This window comes from Lepidochelys kempii, chromosome 16, assembly GCF_965140265.1.
Source record: "Lepidochelys kempii isolate rLepKem1 chromosome 16, rLepKem1.hap2, whole genome shotgun sequence".
NCBI lineage: Eukaryota > Metazoa > Chordata > Testudines > Cheloniidae > Lepidochelys > Lepidochelys kempii.
In genome coordinates this window covers 5,863,995-5,882,364 of record NC_133271.1, presented here as the reverse complement: position 1 = coordinate 5,882,364, position 18,370 = coordinate 5,863,995, and the positions used below count along the sequence as shown (strand labels likewise).

Here is an 18,370-nt window from a genome sequence, read left to right as displayed (position 1 = left end):
AAAGATCTGAGGATTGGAGATGCAGGTGGAAAGTCTGCTTGAGTTTAAAAGGGGGTTCAAGCAGATTATGGAGCAAAGACACGAGGCGGCTGAAGGGAAAATCTCAGACTTGCAGATGAAAGCCAGACCGAAGGACTCTGAGGGGAGACTGCTGGGTGAAGAAAATGGACAGTGGAAGCATGTGACTAAAAGAACCAGGCAGAGGAAAAGACGGGCTAGTGAAGGAGAAACAGAGCTCAAGAACAGGTTTGCAGAGTTGGAAAATGAAGAAGGGGCTCAGCAGGTGGTCACTGAAGGTGGAAGGGCAAGGAAGAAGAGAAGAGCGGCTAGTCCTATAGGAAAAGGGGAAGAGTCAATGGAGACTACACCAAATATGAGCCCCACATGGATACAGGATGGGTCAAAGAGCATTACAAGGGAGAATAGGAATGGAAAGCCAGAGGGAACAGGGGATAGACCGGAGAATCGCACCGTCACCAGGAAAAGGCAGGTCTACATGATCGGGGACTCCTTACTGAGAAGAATGGACAGGCCTGTAACTAGAGCTGATCCAGAGAATAGAAGGGTGTGCTGTCTATCAGGTGCTAAGATATGGGATGTGGACCTGAAGTTGAAGAGGATCCTAAAGGGAGCAGGAAAGAATCCCCTAATTATCCTGTGAGAACAAATGATACAGCTAGATTCTCGCTGGAACGTATCAAGGGAGACTATGCCAGGCTGGGGAAGACACTTAAAGAAATTGGGGCTCAGGTGATCTTCAGTGGGATTCTGCCTGTTCCTAGAGAAGGGCAACAAAGGTGTGACAAGATTATGACTATCAACAGATGGCTCAGGCAGTGGTGCTATAAGGAGGGCTTTGGGATGTATGGTGACTGGGAGGCATTCATGGACAGAGGACTGTTCTCTCAGGATGGACTTCATCTGAGTAGGAAAGGAAATAAACTTCTAGGATGGAGGCTGGCACAACTGATTAAGAGAACTTTAAACTAGGAATTTGGGAGAGATGGTTGCGAGATGTGACAATGGACATGTGGACTGGGCCAAAAGAAATCTGATGAGCTTCAACAAGGACAAGAGTCCTGCACTTAGGACGGAAGAATCCAACGCACCGCTACAGACTAGCAGATGACAGGACAAGGAGTAATGGTCTTAAGTTGCAGTGGGGGAGGTTTAGGTTGGATATTAGGAAAAACTTTTTCACTAAGAGGGTGGTGAAACACTGGAATGGGTTACCTAGGGAGGTGGTGGAATCCCCTTCCTTAGAAGTTTTTAAGGTCAGGCTTGACAAAGCCCTGGCTGGGATGATTTAGTTGGGATTGGTCCTGCTCTGGGCAGGGGGTTGGACTAGATGGCCTCCAGAGGTCCCTTCCAACTCTGTTATTCTATGGTTCTATGATTCTAAGGGATAAAGTGAGACAGGCTAAAAGTCAAGTAGAGTTGGACCTTGCAAAGGGAATTAAAACCAATAGTAAAAGGTTCTATAGCCATATAAATAAGAAGAAAACAAGGAAAGAAGAAGTGGGACCGCTAAACAGTGAGGATGGAGTGGAGGTTAAGGATAATCTAGGCATGGCCTAATATCTAAACAAATACTTTGCCTCAGTCTTTAATGAGGATCTTAGGGATAATGGTAGCATGACAAATGCGAATGAGGATATGAAGGTAGATATTACCATACCTGAGGTAGAAGCGAAACTCAAACAGCTTAATGGGACTAAATCGGGGGGCCCAGATAATCTTCATCCAAGAATATTAAAGGAATTGGCACAGACACTGGCTTCTAATTTTCCCCAGGGATGCTCAACCTTCACTCAGGCTCTGGCCCTGCCCCCACTCCACCCCTTCCTCCAGCCCCCACCGCACCCAGCCCCACCTCTTCCTGCTCCCACTCCACCCTCAGCCCCACTCCTGGCCCCACCCCCGCTCCACCCCTTCCCCCCAGACCCCACCCTCCCTCTTCCCCATCTCTTTCCATCCCCTCCCCCAAGTGTGCCCCCTCCCACTTCCTCCCAACACCTCCTGCATGCCGTGAAACAGCTGATCACAGCGAGCGGGAGGCACTGGGAGGGGGTGAAGTAGATTGGTCAGGCCGCCAGTGGGTGGGAGTGTGGGGGAAGGGAGGGGAGTTTGGCTGCTGGTGTGTGCTGAGCACCTGCTAATTTTTCTCCATGGGTGCTCCAGCCCTGGAGCACTCATGGAGTCGGAGCCTGTGCTTCAGGGCCTGAAGAGGCAATTAGGGACCTCAGCCCACAGTCTCGCCTTCAACAGTGGCTTTAAGAGATATTGATTCTTGTTCCAGCTTATTGCTCACCATGGGGTGGGAAATGTTCTGCATCGCTTTCTTGGAGCCAACCCTGAGCCCCATGGGCCTGGGCCTCAGCTGCATCGTGGCACTAACCATTGTGAACTAATGGCTTCGGGTGACTTGCCATGTGTACCTGCCCCCCGAGCACCTGCACAGCAGCTTTCAATGCCTGGACCCCCCACCATCCATGCTGCACACAGGAGGGAGCCGGTGAACTGGAGGACCCAAGACTTTTAGCTTCCAAATTTCAGCTTCTCTTTCACATTTTCTGTGTTTCCCACCCCCCATTTCTCTTAGTTCATCAAGTATCTAATCAGAGTTCTCTTCAAAACAAGCGCTGGGGGTTCTTACGGGCCTATTCCCCATTGTTAAATTAGAACTGCCTGCCTGGAACATCCCAGTTCGGGACCATGGGAAGAAGCCTGAATCCAGAAGGGTGTAGGCCCTATTCAGAAACACAGATCCTGGTTTCATGCTAACGTCCCCAGGTCCATCAGAGAGCAGAGACTCAGGAAACAAAGGAGACACAGAAACAGAATCTTACTCCAAGTTCTCCAGGAGGCATCAAATGCTGCGCAAGGCTGGAAGCGAAACCAGGCCTGGTTAGATAAAGACCAGGAAGCGTGACTTTGCTGGCTGCAGAGGACACAGTGAAGGGAGCATGGCAGGAGAGGGTGGTGGGAAAGAGAGTCGGAAGTGATGGATGGATTGCATCAAAGAAGATGGGGAGCTAGTGGCTCTTAGTGCTGCCTCGGACAGCTGATGGTGGCAGATGCTTACACATCTTGGTGATGGGATAAGGGAAAGACCAAGAAGAAAGCCCAAGGGATGTGTGCACACACACACTATGCTCATTTATCATTGTTTATTTGAGAGAGATTTCCTGTTCATTGAACCTGATCTGCACACAATCAGCACAAACATTATTCCAAATGCTCTCCTAGCAGGGGCTCCCTGCTGGGGCTTTTTAGCGATTCCAGCTGTCACTCCCCGTCCCCGGGTCCCCTTCAGTTGGACAAACCCAGAAACTCCTCCTCTCCTATAAGAAAAGGGAGAAAACGGGTCACCACAGGCTATGCACAGAGCTGCGCACGCACCCAGAGGCCGTGGCCATGCGAATGGTGTGAGTGCTGGACAGGCAGCCGTGGAGTCCCGCCGACACCAGAACTGTTCGATCAATACAGACACGGAATTAGGAAACAATTTCTTTCAGTGGGGTCACAGGTCTGCACCCCTTGGGAGGGTGCTTCCCAGCATGGGTACACACACACTTGCTCTGCTTGAGCCAGCGTGCTAAATAGCAGTGTCACCAGCCATTAGCTCAGGCCAGCCACCTGACTACAAACCCGCCCGGACCCCCAGGGACAGACGCAGGTGGCTATCCCAAGCTGCCCTCCGGCCACCCTGCTGTTTTTAGTGTGCTAGCTCGAGCAGACCTAGCACCTGTCTGCCAGCCCATGCCGGGAAGCCCGGTCCCAGCTGCAGTGCAGGATAATACTGCTGCCTACTGAGATCAGCCTGACCATCAGCCCCAGAGTCTGTACCCTGCAGCAGCCACTCTCCCTTCCAAATGCTTCTCGGGGCCTTTTGAATGTCTTCATTGGTTTCTCATCTATGGGATTTCTAAGGGGTCCATCACCAGAGGCTCGGGTACACAGGGGCAGATTCGACATTCCCTACTTAGGCCAAAGACTCTAAGCTCATGGAGAGCGAGGCCTGCCTGACAGGGCCTCCACTGCAGAAAGGCAATGGCAGCAGCAGGTTGACAGTCGCTATGTATGTGAAACTCCTGAGCAATAGCATAGCCGCTTGCCAGTGGCTGGAGCCCTCATCCAGCCCAAGGTACACTCAGTGGGGAACAGGTGAGCTGCAAGACCCTCCCTTCCATCACAGACATGACTTCCTTAATCCTTGACCCACACAGCTGGCACATGATATAACCCCAGAATTAGTCCTTCTTCCCATCAGAGCTCAGCAGGGTCTGCCAACTTTCCCTTGAGATACTGGCACTGGGCTGGGTACCCGGCAGATCTGGGATGTACCTGTGACAGGAGGCAGAAGCCAAGTGGTTAATGGAAACCTATTTGCCAATAGCAGCTCAGAGCTAAGTGCATCGTGTAACAGAGCTGTTGACGCATTCAAGACCAACCCAGAGGGGAGTAGTACCTACTGGCTAGAGTAGGGAACTGGCCAAAAGGATACCTAAATTCTGTTCCTGCTTCTGCCACTGACTCAAGGGAAGGGGTGAGAGCTTCGGCTGGGCCAAGGATGAGGGGTTTGGGGTGCAGGAAGGGGCTCCAGGCTGAGGCCGAGGGGTTCGGAGCACAGGAGGAGGTGGGGAGGGGCTCCAGGCTCAAGTTTGGGTGCAGGAGGGAGCTCAGAGCTGGGGCAGGGGGTTGGGGTGCAGGAGGAGGTACAGGGTTCAGACTCCGGCCTCAGGCAGCTCCTGGAAGCAGCTGGTATGTCCCTGGGAGGCCTGGGATAGAGCTGGGGTGGGGGGCGCCCAGAGGAAGCCAGTGCCTGAAGCGAGAGAATCTGGGGGCAGGGCTGAGGGGGTAGAGAGACGAGGTGTCTGCTGCGGTGTCAGGTTACATCCTTAGTGGAAGAACCAACTTCCCCGAGCTGCAGATGCTGGTGGGCGGAGAGGGCCAGAGCCGATGGCTGCTGCAGGAGAGTTAGCTTTGAGGTAGTACCGTGCGAGCCGTACCGTCTGCTGGGACCCCGCAGTACTCCTTGCACTCCTTCTCCGAGTAGAACTTGTTCCCGTTGCCCTGGCAGCCTCCATAGTTGAAGGTAGTGCACTTGCCCTGGCTTGCGTCAAAGGCCCAGAGCATCACTGGTTGCTGACAGGGCCCTGGAACGATGGGTAACCTGCAGGCCGCTGGAAGAGAGAGACAAGAGGGGAGAAAGTGGAGCACCATTCTTCCCAGGCCCAAGGCCTGGGCCCGCCCCCAGTTATGGACCGGGAGCCCGTGGAGGGAAAAGGATGCATGCAGTGGGTGTAGCCCGGACCTGAGGCCTTTCTAGAGAGCCCATCACCGTAGTATCTAGGCATGTTGTCTCCATCCCCTCATTTCACTCCACAGAGATGGACTGGAACGGATTTCCCAGAGTTGCTCTGGGCCCAGTGCAGCAGTTCAGGGCAGAGAGGTTGGAAAGGTGCAGGACACCACAACAGTACAGCAGTTGGGGCAGTGGCACAAGGACAAACCCACAATTCCCTGACCGCAAGCAGCCAGGCTCGCCACGGGGCTTGTTTGGTTAGGTTCATTGTGCCGCCCGCCCTGCGGCTGAGTATCTTATATTGATTGTTGGGGATAGCTGTGGCTGAAGGCCCCAGGGTAATCCAGGGGGGAGACTTGGGAAGTTAACCGGATCAGGTCTTTTATAGCAAACAGTAAATTTCACTGAAAAATGCTTTTTGGGGGGCACTGAAACTATTTGCAAATTTGGGTCGAATTCAGTGAATAGTTTCAGCCTCCAAAAAAAAAAAAGGAAAAAATTGTTAGAAAACAAGAAAACAACTTGTTTCAGCCATTTCAGTATGAAATGTTTCGAGTTTTATTTTAAAATTGTGTTTCCTTTAGAAATATAGCTAATATTAAACAAAAGGTGAAAACCACCCAAAAATGACCCAAAATGAAACACCAAAAATAATTTCATTTTGGGTCAAAGGAATCGTTTTGTTGGATCCAAAACAGATGGGTTTTGCTTTGGCCCCTGAATCACAAAAATCAGATCTAGCCACCTCTCCATTTTCAAGTCACCTCCTGCAGTCGGGCCTTGGACACGGATGCCATCTTGTCTCATTTTGGCCGCTGGCTGATTTCTCAGAGCTGTCCCCACTGCGCTGAGCTCCCTCCACACTGACAGCACATGAATGTGTCACTTCCCCCCGGCACGGAGCCTGGGTCACTTCAACAAGGAAAGAGCTCTGAAGCAGGAAGCCTTGACCACAAAGGAGGAGCAAAAGGCTGGGGGCCCACAGATCAGAGGGATGGTGAAATCTGCCCCTCCTGCACTGGCCAGGGACTGCACAGACGGTTGCTTGGACTTTAAAGGGCTTCCCCCACTTACCCTCGGTTCTGCAGGTCTGAAGACACTCCTTTTCCGAAGGGAAGTTGTTCCCATTCCCAAGACAGCCGCCATAGTGGAAGATCTCACAGGCCATAGAAGAGGAGTTGTAGAAGAACCGAACTTTCATCCCCATGCAGGGGCCCACATCTTTATTCAGCCGGCAGAAATCTGAACACATCAAGAGGGTTGATCCTAGTGAGCTGCATTTTACGGCCACAGAACCACATGGTGTGTGATGGTGACATCCAGGGGCTACATGGCCGTGTCCCCTTCCCTCTGCCCACTGAGCTGTCTCCCCGGGGACATAGCCTAACCCCCAAACCTCTGAGGAGATTCAAACATCTCCCATTTCCATGTGCTGCTTTCCCTCACCTGTGGGATTTCCCATGGAGATCACCCAGCTCTGTGGGGCAGGGGGAGCAATGGTTAGATCTGGACTAGGGGCAGGTTTGTAGCATAGGAAGCTGTGTCCCACAGGAAAAGGCAGAGAGTCCCAGCTCTCTGATGGCCACACAGCAGTTGCCAGTAGCCCTGGAAGGTCCCGAGGCAGGAGACTTTAAAGTGATAGCACCTGGCTGCCTAGAAAAGCTATTGCAGGTAAAAATGGAGGTTTTCAACATGAATTTATTCTGTGTTTCTGCTCCTGCTGAGGTCTGTGCACAGCCATCCCTTTTCCAAGCAGAAGGAGAAGGGTTCCAGTGGGAGTACTCCAGCCGTCCCCAGAGAGTGGTGATAACTTCATCCCACCCCACCCCACCGTGCAGAGACGCCATCTTTGTACAGACCTTCCTTTTTGCTGCTGAGTGGTAGCAGGGGACCTGCAGCTGAGCCCTCTTGCTCAGGCAGGACAGCTCTCCGAGACCTCTGCACACAGAAGAAAGAGCAGCCTATTAGGTGAATAAGTTTCCATCGACAATGCAATGGAACAACCGTGAGCCATAAGTCCCAGCATCTTTCCAAGGATGGCAACGAACGCAGAAATTCCCCAGGCCTATAAGATGAGGGACACACAACCCTGCTGGGAGCAGGAGCAGGTCCATGGGCGGAACCTATTCTCCCAAGTGAAGGATGGGCCCAGGAAATCACTGGGATTTCTAACAGAGCTTCTGCAGCATTCTGCAGCTTCCACTCCCTCTTCACCCCTAGGAACAGCTGGGCGGGGTGGGGGGTGTCAGTCCCAGTTTGGGTAGATGTATGGGGGGTCAGCTGGGGGGGGTCGTCCCGGCTCGAGTGGATGTACCAGCGGCGGGAGGAGGGGACAGCTGGGGGTGTCCATCCTAGCTCTGGCTCTCTCTGCTCCTGGCGGGTGGGCTCCAGCCAGCTGCCCAAGTACGTCCCTGGGGGACGCATGGGACTGCACTCACGTGGCTAGTCCATCCGTGTCACAGTGGCCATGCTGCTATTTCAGCTTCACCAGAGCTAGCGCAGCGGCTGGGCTGCACAGAGGCACCCACGGAGCCAACCCGAGCAGCGCCGTCAGTAACGAAGCGAGCAGCTGTCGTCTATCAGGCAAAGGAGTTTGTGCACCCCTAAGAATGGGCTACCAGGGCCGTAGAACAAAGAGCTGCAGCTTGCACTGGGTGCCCCGTTCGAGAGGACCCGCAAGCCAAGTGGCATGACCTGGAGTCACAGTGCCAGTCAGTGAAGTTTGGCTCTGCTCTTGGCCTCCGTGATATCTTGTAGCAGTGAGTTCCACAGACTAAGTGTGCGTTATGTGAAAAAGTACGTTAGGTCATCCTGCGATTTGGCAGGAGCTGGGACAGGTAATGGGACATGAAGCCTTTCGCCTCTTTGTCACCTAAAAGTTATTGGCCATTTGATAGCCCCTGTATGCCATGCATTTAGTGGTCTCAGACCACTTCCTACTGAGCAAGTGTCTCACAAATAACCTCCACTACAGCTGAGACTAATTGAGGGGCTGTTGGTACCAATTGGCACCAATTTACCCAGCTGAGGGCTTGGCCCTAAGATTTAAACAGGCCACAGATACTGACATGCCTTCTCTCTCTTCAAAGAGGGTCCCTCTGAGTCCAGGTGGGGCACATAGGTGGACGGCGGGGCCTCCTGGATCCAGAACTAGCTACTTGCACCAAACATGGAACATTAAAGTAAAATCAAATGTAACAAAGCGGAGTCTTCATGGGGTCTTGCCTCGGCTTAGAAGTTAATCCCTTGCGCCCATTTCGTTCCACTGTACCCTAGGCTCCTTACAAGGTCTACTGTCATCAGGGATACAAGCACATCAGGAGACGTCAGTGCTGGTGAAGGGCCATCTCCCAAGGTGGCTGAGAAAGCCAGGCTGGGCCCTTCTGAAGAGCTGCCAGCCTGAGCAGCATGCACCCCCTTAATCCAGCGGCCTGGTTACCACAATGAACGTGGAAATCCAGACTGCACTTTCTGGAGGGATGCCTAATGCTCCAGCGCAATTCTCTGAAGACCCAGGAAATTCAGCTTGTGAGGTTCCTTCCAGCCCCGCAACTCACCTTGGGTTCAGGTTGGGTCTCGCTGGGAACACATTCACCTGCACCAAGGGACGGGACAGGAGAGCATTAGTAGGATGGGAGATAGGAGTTGGAAACGGATGGAGAGGCAGCTCCTAACTGGCCTGCCCAACTCTGTGCAGTTTGCCTCTATCATCGCAGGACACATGCACTCTGTCTGTGGACTTCTAGGAGGCCCCAAGCTCCCCCCAATGTCTGCACACAGAGCGAAGCCTAGGAATCCCACCATTGTTCCATGCTATCTCCATGGCCCCTTGTTGCGGGTGGAGTCTGAACTACATGGAGCTGGCGAAGGCAAGAGCGGGCGGAGTGAGGGCAGGAGGAATGGGCAGGTGCAGCTGGTTGGGCCCTTGGATTCTCTCCCACCACCCAAGACCTATGTGACAGATGTTAAGGCAGCCCCAGGCTTTAGTACCAGGCATTGCTAGGGAATAGGCTGGCAAGGCTCTCATGGACCGTGCTGCATATCTGTGTCAATACAGCCCTGTCCCCATATAGCACATGAACAGAAAGGCTGAGACCTACCCTACCTGCCCCCATCAGGAGAGTTTTCTGCATAGAACGTCTGTGATTTCCTCACCCTCCCCTCTGGCCTTTTACTCACCCATCAATCACCCAATGCTTACACTTCTGTTTGGATCGCATCACCCTGAAATTGCAAGCCCACCCGCACGGCCACAGCTGTACAGTGCCTGGCATGAGCAGGTGGGGGCAGTTCAGCGTCTAGAACCAGAGAAGTGTGGGGCTGGAAGGGACCTGGAGAGGCCATCTCATCCAGCCAAACAGGACCAAGTACCCCTCCCCCATCCCTGACGGGGTCTGTCCAACCGGTTCTTAATCCCTCCAAAGACAGGGATTCCGCAACCTCCCTCACGAACCTATTCTAGTGCTTCACTGTCCTAACATCCAGCCTAAATCTCCTTTGCTGCAGATTACCCCCGTTCCTTCTTGTCCTGCCTTCGTGGACACTGATCTTTATAACAGCCCTTAACATGTCTGAAGCCTGTTGTCAGATCCCGACTCAGGGTTTGTTTCTCAAGACTAGGCGGGCTCAGTTTTCTGAACCTTTCCTCACATCTTTCCTAACGTGCAGCGCCCAGAACTGCACACAGCACTCCAGCCAAGGCCTCCCCAGTGCCAAGCAGGGCAGGGCAGTTACCTCCTGTGTCCTCAGGGAGCTCCCCATCAGGTGATTCAAATGCAGAGTGACTGTGTGTCTTAGTAGTTCAGCCCTTCCAATGCCACAGCCCATGCTCCCCTTTGGGGCCTAGGATCACACTACAGATAGTTTGCCTCAGTTTCCCCTCTTGGAGTGTTCAAATAAAACATCCCCCAGGCCTTTCTTTGGCCAGAAGGACTCCTCCTTGGGGACTGGGTTTATTCATATGAAATAAATTACAAATAAAACTCAAAATCCACATCAGAGTCCTCCCAATATACAGTTTCTCTTCCTCCTGCCAGGCTCCTGGCCTAGGGCAACTGCCTGGTCTCAGGCACCTCTCTGCAGAAGCCTTTCATCACACCCTGCAACAGCTTCCCCCACTGCAGCCTCTTGCTGCTCTCCCCAGGCACTCACCCTCCCCGCATTGCGCACTCAGCCATTGCGCAAGCCACCCTGGTACAGCCATATGGACAGTTCAGTCCCTGGTTCTTGTCCCTTTCCTTCTCCACCGTGGGGGCTCAGCAGAGCTGCGGCTGCAATGAGCTGAGCAGGGGGGGCTGTGGGTGGACTGTCATTCACCAGGGACCTCTCTGGCCAGCTAGCGCATGAGCTCATGGAGGGGATTCTGTCTAACTCATCAGTGGAAACGTATGCAACCTCGCCGGTAGGGAGCACAAGTGGGCGTAGTGTGAGGAACTCCCCCTCCCTGCCGGGGAACTCCTGGCATTCAGGAGCTGGGCAGCATGTGTGGGGCAATCACCCAGCAACGAGCGAGGGTGCTGCTGACATGTCGGGGCTGGGAATGAGGACAAGGGTTCCCATTCTCCACACTAGTGGGAAATGATGCTGCTTGGGGGTGCACTATGCCTAAGCCTCCTGGAGGCCTGCAGCCATCTAACTAACCCGTGCCCAACACCACAGCATCTGGGCACCTTCGAGCCCATCATGCGGCTCTGTTCTGGATTGTAGCTGAAGGTGTGTGGGGCCTGGGAGCCTGATCCATTCAGAGACGGCCAAGTCGCCTTGTCTCCACACAGCTCCTCTCTGCTACTTCTTACTCACCACAGATGTCTCTTCCTTTCTCCCACTTTCCTGCCTCTTGTCCACCCCTTCAAGCCCCTGGCTGCTCGGCTCTTCCGACCTGCCTGTGGTTCTACACCCCATAGTCTTCATAGTAATATTATTATGATATGATTATGGCATAATTATGATGTATTTTGTGCAAGATAAGGCATGTGAGATATCATTGGGAAGGTTATGATTTACTGAATGTGATTATCCTATTTGTGTGCATGTATCATGTTGGTATCTAAAGTTAGGAATATTGTCTACGCATCTATTACAAATGTGTTTACATCTGGGGAATGCCCACTAGACAGAAAGCAATCAGTCTAGATGGCTCGCTGGGAAGAGCCATTAGGGAAAACAAGAGGTCTGAGAACAGGGGTGGGCACACTTTTTGGCTCAAGGGCCACATCAGGGTTCCGAAACTGTATGGAGGGCCGGGTAGGGAAGGCTGTGCCCCCAAACAGCCTGGCTCCTGCCCCCATCTGCCCCCTCCCACTTCTCACCCCCTGATTCCCCCCTCAGAACCTCCTACCCGTCCAACCCCCCCCCCCGATCCTTGCCCCCTGACCGCCTCCTCCCAGGACCCCCTGCCCCTAACTGCCCCTTGGGATCCCACCCATCCAACCCCCCCTGCTCCCTGTCCCCTGACTGCCCCGACCCCTATCCACACCCTCATCCCTGACAGGCCCCCCGGGACTCCCACACCTATCCAACCACTCCCCGTCCCCTGACTGCCCCCTGGGACTCCCTGCCCCTTATCCAAACCCCCCTGATCCCTGCATCCTTACCATGCCGCTCAGAGCAGCAGAACTGGATCTGTGCCACCCGGCCGGAGCCAGCCACGCCACCGCGCTGCCCATCAGGAGCTTGCAGCCCTGCCACCCAGAGTGCTGGGGGCCCAGTGAGCTGAGGCTGCTGGGGAGGAAGGACAGCAGGGGAGGGGCTGGGGGCTAGTTTCCCCAGCCAGGAGCTCAAGGGCTGGGCAGGATGGTACCATGGGCCAGATGTGGCCCGCGGGCTGTAGTTTGATCACCTCTGTCTTAGAAGATGCTAATCTCCCACCGGGGAGCCTTCCTGGGGACACTTCCTGAGGATGCTACAAACAGCCTCCGAGTAATGTCTGCTGTGTCCCTACAGTGGCATGTGACCAAGTCACCTGGTACTGGACTCCATCTTGAAATACCAGTGTTTTTCCACTGACTGGGTGTGGAAACTAAGAGACAAAGGGTTCCCGCCATATACAAAAGCTATTTAAGGCAGGGGAGTGACACAACTGTGGTTCTTCACTGACTCCCTGCCCAAGAAGATTGCTGGAAACACCTGAGAAACAAAGACTGGACTAGGGAAGAAGGGCTGAACCCAGGCTAGAGGGATTTGTAGCCTGTGAAAGAAATACCTGGAGTTTTGAGCTGCAAACAAGTTTAGCTTGCCCTCAAGAATCTCTACCAACTGCCTAAAACAAAACTTAGGGTGAGAATTTGCTACTGACATCCAATTTCTTTCGTATATTAGGCTTAGATTGTGTTTTAGTTTATTTGCTAGGTGATCTGTTTGCTATCCCTTATAATCACTTAAAATCTATCTTTTGTAGTTAATAAACTTGTTTTTGTTTTGTCTAAAACCAGTGTATGGGAATTATAACTGGGGGTAGTAAGCTGTTGCATATCTTCCTCCACATTGAGGGAGGGGGTGAATTTCCTAAGCTTGCACTGTACAGTTCCCTGTGCAGTGTAAGATGGTATAATTTTGGGTTTACACTCCAAAGGGGGGGCGCATACCTTAGAAAGTGTGAGGTGCCTTTGCGGAGCCTTCCCATGCAGAGAATCCCTAGATCTCAGCATGTGTGTGTAGTTGCAGCTTGGAGTGTCCCTACCAGTATGTGTGCTGGAGGGCGCTTGAGGCCCTGTCACAGCAATACAAGTGAACCCAGGTTTGTGGGTCAGGTGGACTCAGTGGTACCCCAATTCCAGGTGGCACCCTGGGGGGAACCCATCACACAGCCATACTGCATTCTCCCTCCCTGCTATCGGGCTGGAGTGTGGTCTGGGAAGACCGGGCGAGTAACAGAACATAGAAACCATGGAGGTGCCTGAGGCTGAGGGGAGGAGGGGGGCCCTGCAGTGACATCTGATCATAGATGGGTTACCTTTGTTAATCATGATGAAGATGGAGTCCTCAGGAATCCCCATCTCCTGAGCAAACTGCCTGAAATCCACAATAAGGCCTTCTCGCAGCTCCGGGCTCCTGCCTGGAGAGAACCCAAACTTCAGCAGGTGTGTGAGTGGTGTATGGGTTGGGAGAGGGTTTGAAATCCCACCTCCTCTTCCCTCCCACAAAGCTCCTGTAGCTAAAGGCAGGCCCACTCTGGGCAAGCTTCCCCTTCCCAACTCAGTGTGAGGAGCACACCATTTAGAGTATCAGGTCAGACCTTTGCTCCATCAGCCTGTCCCCAGCAGTGGCCAAGTACTTGTAAGGACCAATATTTGTATTGCACCTCAATCCTGATGAGACACAACCCTTGACACCCTAGCCCTGGGCCTCTCCTGAGCAGACCCTGCCAAAGCCAGAGCAGATGACCCCTAATTGGGGGGATAATTGTGTGGGGACTGTGACCAAAGTTGGGCTGGGCCAGACTCTCCAGTTCGGAACAGGTGGGGAGCCCCACGCAGGTCAGATCACACCCGGGCAACAGCCTCACTGTCACCCCGTGATGGATGCTGGGGCCTGAGCGCTTTGCCAGCACCACAGCCAGATGCCATGGTCACAGACACCTGCCATAGAGTTTGGCTGTAATGGTCAGTCCGAAGCTACTTTTCTTCTGCATTAGAATGACGGCGTATTCCTCATAGTTGGTGTGCACCACGTAGAAGTCGATGGTCACGTCCCAGCCTGCAGAAAAGGAAATACACACACAGCTGCAAGAGGGCACTTCTCTAAAGGGACGTGAATAGGGGATAATCTGCCATTTGAAAGTGGGCTAGATGAAATGAGGCAGCTGGGCCAGGGTCCTAGCCTGTGCTATTTGCTGAACCTGGCTGCTTCTGCCTAAGCCGTGGTGGCTTTGAAGTTGCCACAGTTTGAGCTAACCTGGCCTCACTGCAGGGAGAATGTACCATCCTTGCAGGGCCCCAAGGCTACCCCACAGTGTATGCGCTGCACCTGACCTGATTTCACTGGCCATGATTCACTGCTGCATTACTCTCATTTTATACCCAGGTAACTTCACTGCATCTAAGAGAGTTAAAAACAATGGGTGATAAACAACTTAAACTGATTCAAAAGAGAAACTGACAGGGCTCTTTTAATTACGATTGCTGTTCGGGGATCTTCAAAGTTAAAGGAGGAAGACATCTGGAACAGGATTGGCCCCTGCACTACTTTCTTCGGACCTTTATCCCAAAGCCTGGATTTAAATGTCCTAAGCTACGGAGCTTCTACCACTCCATTGGGAGATTGTTTCACAGTCTCTACTAGATTTCCATGTTAGACTTTACTTCCCAGGTTGGTTGCATTTTCCTTCTCTTCATTCCATCCTAGCTGGGCTGTCGTCCCTTCTTTTTCTACATCAGGTTCTGCATCCAATGGTTCTGAGTACATGCAGCTCTAGGAGAAAAGCAGAGTTGTCCTTCCCACACTTACTGGGGTTATAGTAGGTGTATTTTCCAGGTATGTTGGTTTTTTGGCACTCTCCGGAAACCTGTGTGCAGACACCTTGCCTGGGAAAGGGAGAGAAAACCTCTAATAACTGCAGCTATTCCCAGTCCCACTCCAATCACGGGCCACCAGAGTTCTTTAGTCACTGCCAAGTGATGCACTGTAGGCCCCTAAGGCAGTGGATCCATTGGCCCTGCCCCCACCCCAGCACCCATCACAAGAGACCTTCAACTCCCCCCTCCCCCCCGACTACTTTCTGTCCCAATGAGTCTGGTGGACCTGGGCCTCCACAGATGAGAAATAAGGAGCAGGATCTGACCCTGCATGATTAGTATAGTGGGACAGTACCAAGCAGTTTTGCCTCCTTTTATTTTGTACTGTCATTTTAAGGCTTTTTAGGCTTTGGTGCTGGAAGCAGGGAGGAGCCTATGTATAAACGTCTTTTGATGCTTCCAAGTCAAAAGGTCCCAGGCACCTCCAGTAACATCAGCATTAGTCAAAGCTGCATTTGCTCCTCAGCTGGAGTAGATAACAGCTCTGCAATCAACTTGTGTGTCTGTTCAGGGGCTCCCTGACAATCACGTGGGAGGTTTGAATGTTTGCACTTCCATTGAAATCCATTCCCTCCTTCCAGGGTGTAATTCCAACCAAGAGATGCCTGCGATTGAGAGTTAATTTCTCCTTTGGCTCCTTCCCGCTGTGCCCAGACTCTCCTCTCATTTCACCCCCAGAGCTCAAGGGGTTTTATGAATAGACTGTTTAGCGATACCCCCATTTTGTAGCTGGTGAATCTCAGGCACAGGCAGGGGAGCCATGTGTCCATCATTGCAGCAGGCGGCATGTAAGCGGCCCCCTGCAATACTGAATCGCAATGGGCCCGATTTTCAGGACCATCCAGCTGAAGCCAGTAGGACCTGCAGGGGGCAGAAGCTCTGAAACAGGCCACTGGAGGGAGCTGCAGCTCTGAGTCTCCGGGGTGCACAGTACGTCCTGTGTTTTGGGTAACTGGGGAACAGTAGTTCCTGGGAGTCTACCTGAGTCTGGTGCTGTTGGTGCTGATCCGATTACTGGTCAGCCCTGGTCCCAGTACCAGCGTGCCCATGTTGAATTTATCCTTGTATTGCTTCATCCAGGTGCACGTTGTGCCCGTGGCAATGTCGTACCATTTCCCGTAGATCTAGGAGAAGGGAAAGCACAGCCTGTGACTGCTCAACCTGCGCCCCAGACAGGCCCGCCAGGGACATTCCACCTCTGCTGAGGATTTGGGGAATTTTCAGGGTTTTCTGCAGAGTTTAAACTTTCATTGCAAAATACTGATGAGCCTGATCTTGTGGGGCACCAAGGGTCAGCTTAGGTGCCCAAATAGCTCTGAGGGCCTGGGCCTGAGACCCTACAAATCCCACGGACTTCAGTGGGGTTACAGGCTTTTCAGGAGCAGGTCCCTGCTCTTCTGGCTGCTTTAGGAGTGTGAACCAGGCCTGACTTGCTTGGTCTTCAGCCAGCCTGCACCAATGACAGTGCTAAGAGGGGTGAGCTACGCCATACATCTCCAAGGTATACGAATTCCAAACTCTAATGATTGCAATTTAAATGTTATCATTAACATTTCACTGTGGGTTGTCCAGAAACATCTGGCTAATGCACTTCTACTTGCCCTCCCAACTTAGTGTCAGACCACTGCCTCCTGATTCTGCTGGTGGGGCAGCATGGAAAGCTGCTGCTGAATCCTAGCTGTTCCTTCCCTGCTGGGCTCAAGCTCCAAACCCTTATTCTCACATAGCTGTGCATTACACCACTGGGCCAGCCCTGTAGCCATGTCTCTGACCAACAGCTTGTGCCAAGGCTGAAGAGACAAAGTAGTTAATGCACAGTGCAAAGCCTAGATCAGAGGTCCCCAGACTGTGGGGCATGCCCCTGGCAGGTGGGCAGAAGAACATTTGCGGGGGGAGGGGGGTGCTGCTGGGGCCCGGTGTGCTGCTGGGGCCCAGGCAAGGCCACATGGGAGGAGGGGAGGGAGCGCCACCCAGCTCTGCTCCTGGCCCCAGCCCTGGCTGCTTGCCCCACACCTGGGGCTCCACTCCCGGCCAGCCCTGGCTGCCAGCCCAGTCCTCAGGCCTCCGCTCCTGGCCCACCCCTGGCTGTGGCCCCAGCCTTGGCCTTCTTATCCCTATCCATGTCCGCCCCCCATCCCGGAGCTTCAGCCCCACTCCCGGCCCTGGCTCTGGAGGGAGGGGCATAGACAGGGGTAAGGTGGGGCATGAGGTAAAAAGTTTGGGGACCCCTGGCCTGGATAGATACCTAGGTTATGTCTACACTACAGCCGGTGTCGGCAAAACTTATGTTGCTCAAGGGTGTGAACATTCCACCCCCAATAACAGAAGTTACGTGACATAAGCATTCCTGGGCACTGTGCTCTGTCGGCGGGAGGTTCTCCTGCCAACACAGCTTCTGCCCATCGCAGTGGTGGTTCTGCTATGCCGATGGAGAGCTCTCTTCCCCACACACGCTGCACTGACCCGGACAGCCTCACCACGGCTCAGCCTGGTAAGCAGTCTGACTCCTTCTCAGGGTGGCCTTTGAAAAAAGTGTTGTCTATTAAACGCCACTTAAAAGGAATCGGACGGGGACCACTTGGCTCCAGAGACTGGCACTGGGTCATGTGACAGCTCTGCCCACAAGATAGTTTCCCTTCAGATTCCCTTGACTGGTTGCTCCCACTGCAGTCTATGCGGATTCTTTTCCACAAAGCAAATTGTTCCCTGTCTGATACAAATCCTGCAGCCCCACAGCCATGTACATGGGCACCCTACATGGGAAAGGTGCATTGCCCATATCTGTTAGACCACAGACGCTCACTCATTCACTTCCCCCTCTGCACACACTTAAGCCCTTCCTATCAGGGTGTCTGCAGTGAGATGCAGCACCCATCCCAATATGCATTCATCACAGGTGCACCCAGACTAGCACCCTAGCTCCGTACCCCCCTACCTGATGTGGGTCAGAGTGAGACCTTTCCAGCTCTGGCCCAGCTCTTGTTGGAAGAGGACCTGAGACGATGACTGAAAACACTGGCATTTTTGGAGACAAAACACACTTCACTTTTCTAATCTGCTCCTGAGAATTAATGTAAGTGCTAGACAGTTGTTACCCGTTCAGGGTCGAAATTCTCCTGCACTTGGATATCCTGGGCTTGGCTCCCAGTCGGGCTCCCTCTGGCTGTGGGTAGATTGGAAAGAAAGAGAAGGAAGAAGACCCCCTGGAACTTCATGGCCCCGAGGTTTGTTGTGCCCCTCAGCTTCAGAATGGACGGACTCAGCCCTGGAAAGTGGATGCTGCAAAATGTGAACTCCAAACCCCCGGCTACTGCAAGAGGTGAATGGCCGTGGGTGGGCAGAGCATGTCTGAGTACATCCCAGGCAGCCAATCAAACAGAGAGCGCAGCCCTGAGGGATCCAGATAGTGCAGGCTCAGTGAAATGGAGACTTCTGGATCAAGCTGGGGGCTTGCGGCGTCAGAGCCGCTTGCACCTTTCAGGTGGCTGACCAGTTCACATTGTTTGATGGGCTGTTTCGCTGCCAAACAGAAATGAGCTGGTTTCTCTGG

The 18,370-nt window shown here is 53.1% G+C and overlaps 1 protein-coding gene across 1 annotated transcript; it reads right to left on the bottom strand.

Annotated features, from left to right (window-relative positions):
• Positions 1-3,215: 3,215 nt before the first annotated feature.
• Positions 3,216-18,035, bottom strand: AMBP (alpha-1-microglobulin/bikunin precursor). Its single transcript, XM_073314539.1, has 10 exons — positions 17,916-18,035; positions 15,802-15,944; positions 14,753-14,829; positions 13,885-14,002; positions 13,260-13,357; positions 8,866-8,903; positions 7,168-7,246; positions 6,383-6,550; positions 5,013-5,186; positions 3,216-3,344 (listed from the first exon to the last, which is right to left on the bottom strand). Exons 1-10 carry the CDS (start codon positions 18,033-18,035, stop codon positions 3,313-3,315), a joined length of 1,047 nt encoding a protein of 348 aa, XP_073170640.1. The 3' UTR covers positions 3,216-3,312.
• Between the last annotated feature and the right edge of the window lie 335 nt (positions 18,036-18,370).

What these genes read in the sequence shown, in the direction of transcription:
- AMBP (XM_073314539.1), bottom strand. Translation starts at nt 18,035, where the DNA reads ATGAAGTTCCAGGGGGTCTTCTTCCTTCTCTTTCTTTCCAATCTACCC. An exon ending in AGACCCAACCTGAACCCAAG is followed by an intron (nt 7,247 to 8,865) that starts GTGAGTTGCGGG and finishes TTCTGTGTGCAG; the next exon opens with AGGTCTCGGAGAGCTGTCCT. An exon ending in CTGCGGGGTCCCAGCAGACG is followed by an intron (nt 3,345 to 5,012) that starts GTACGGCTCGCA and finishes CTTTTCTTATAG; the next exon opens with GAGAGGAGGAGTTTCTGGGT.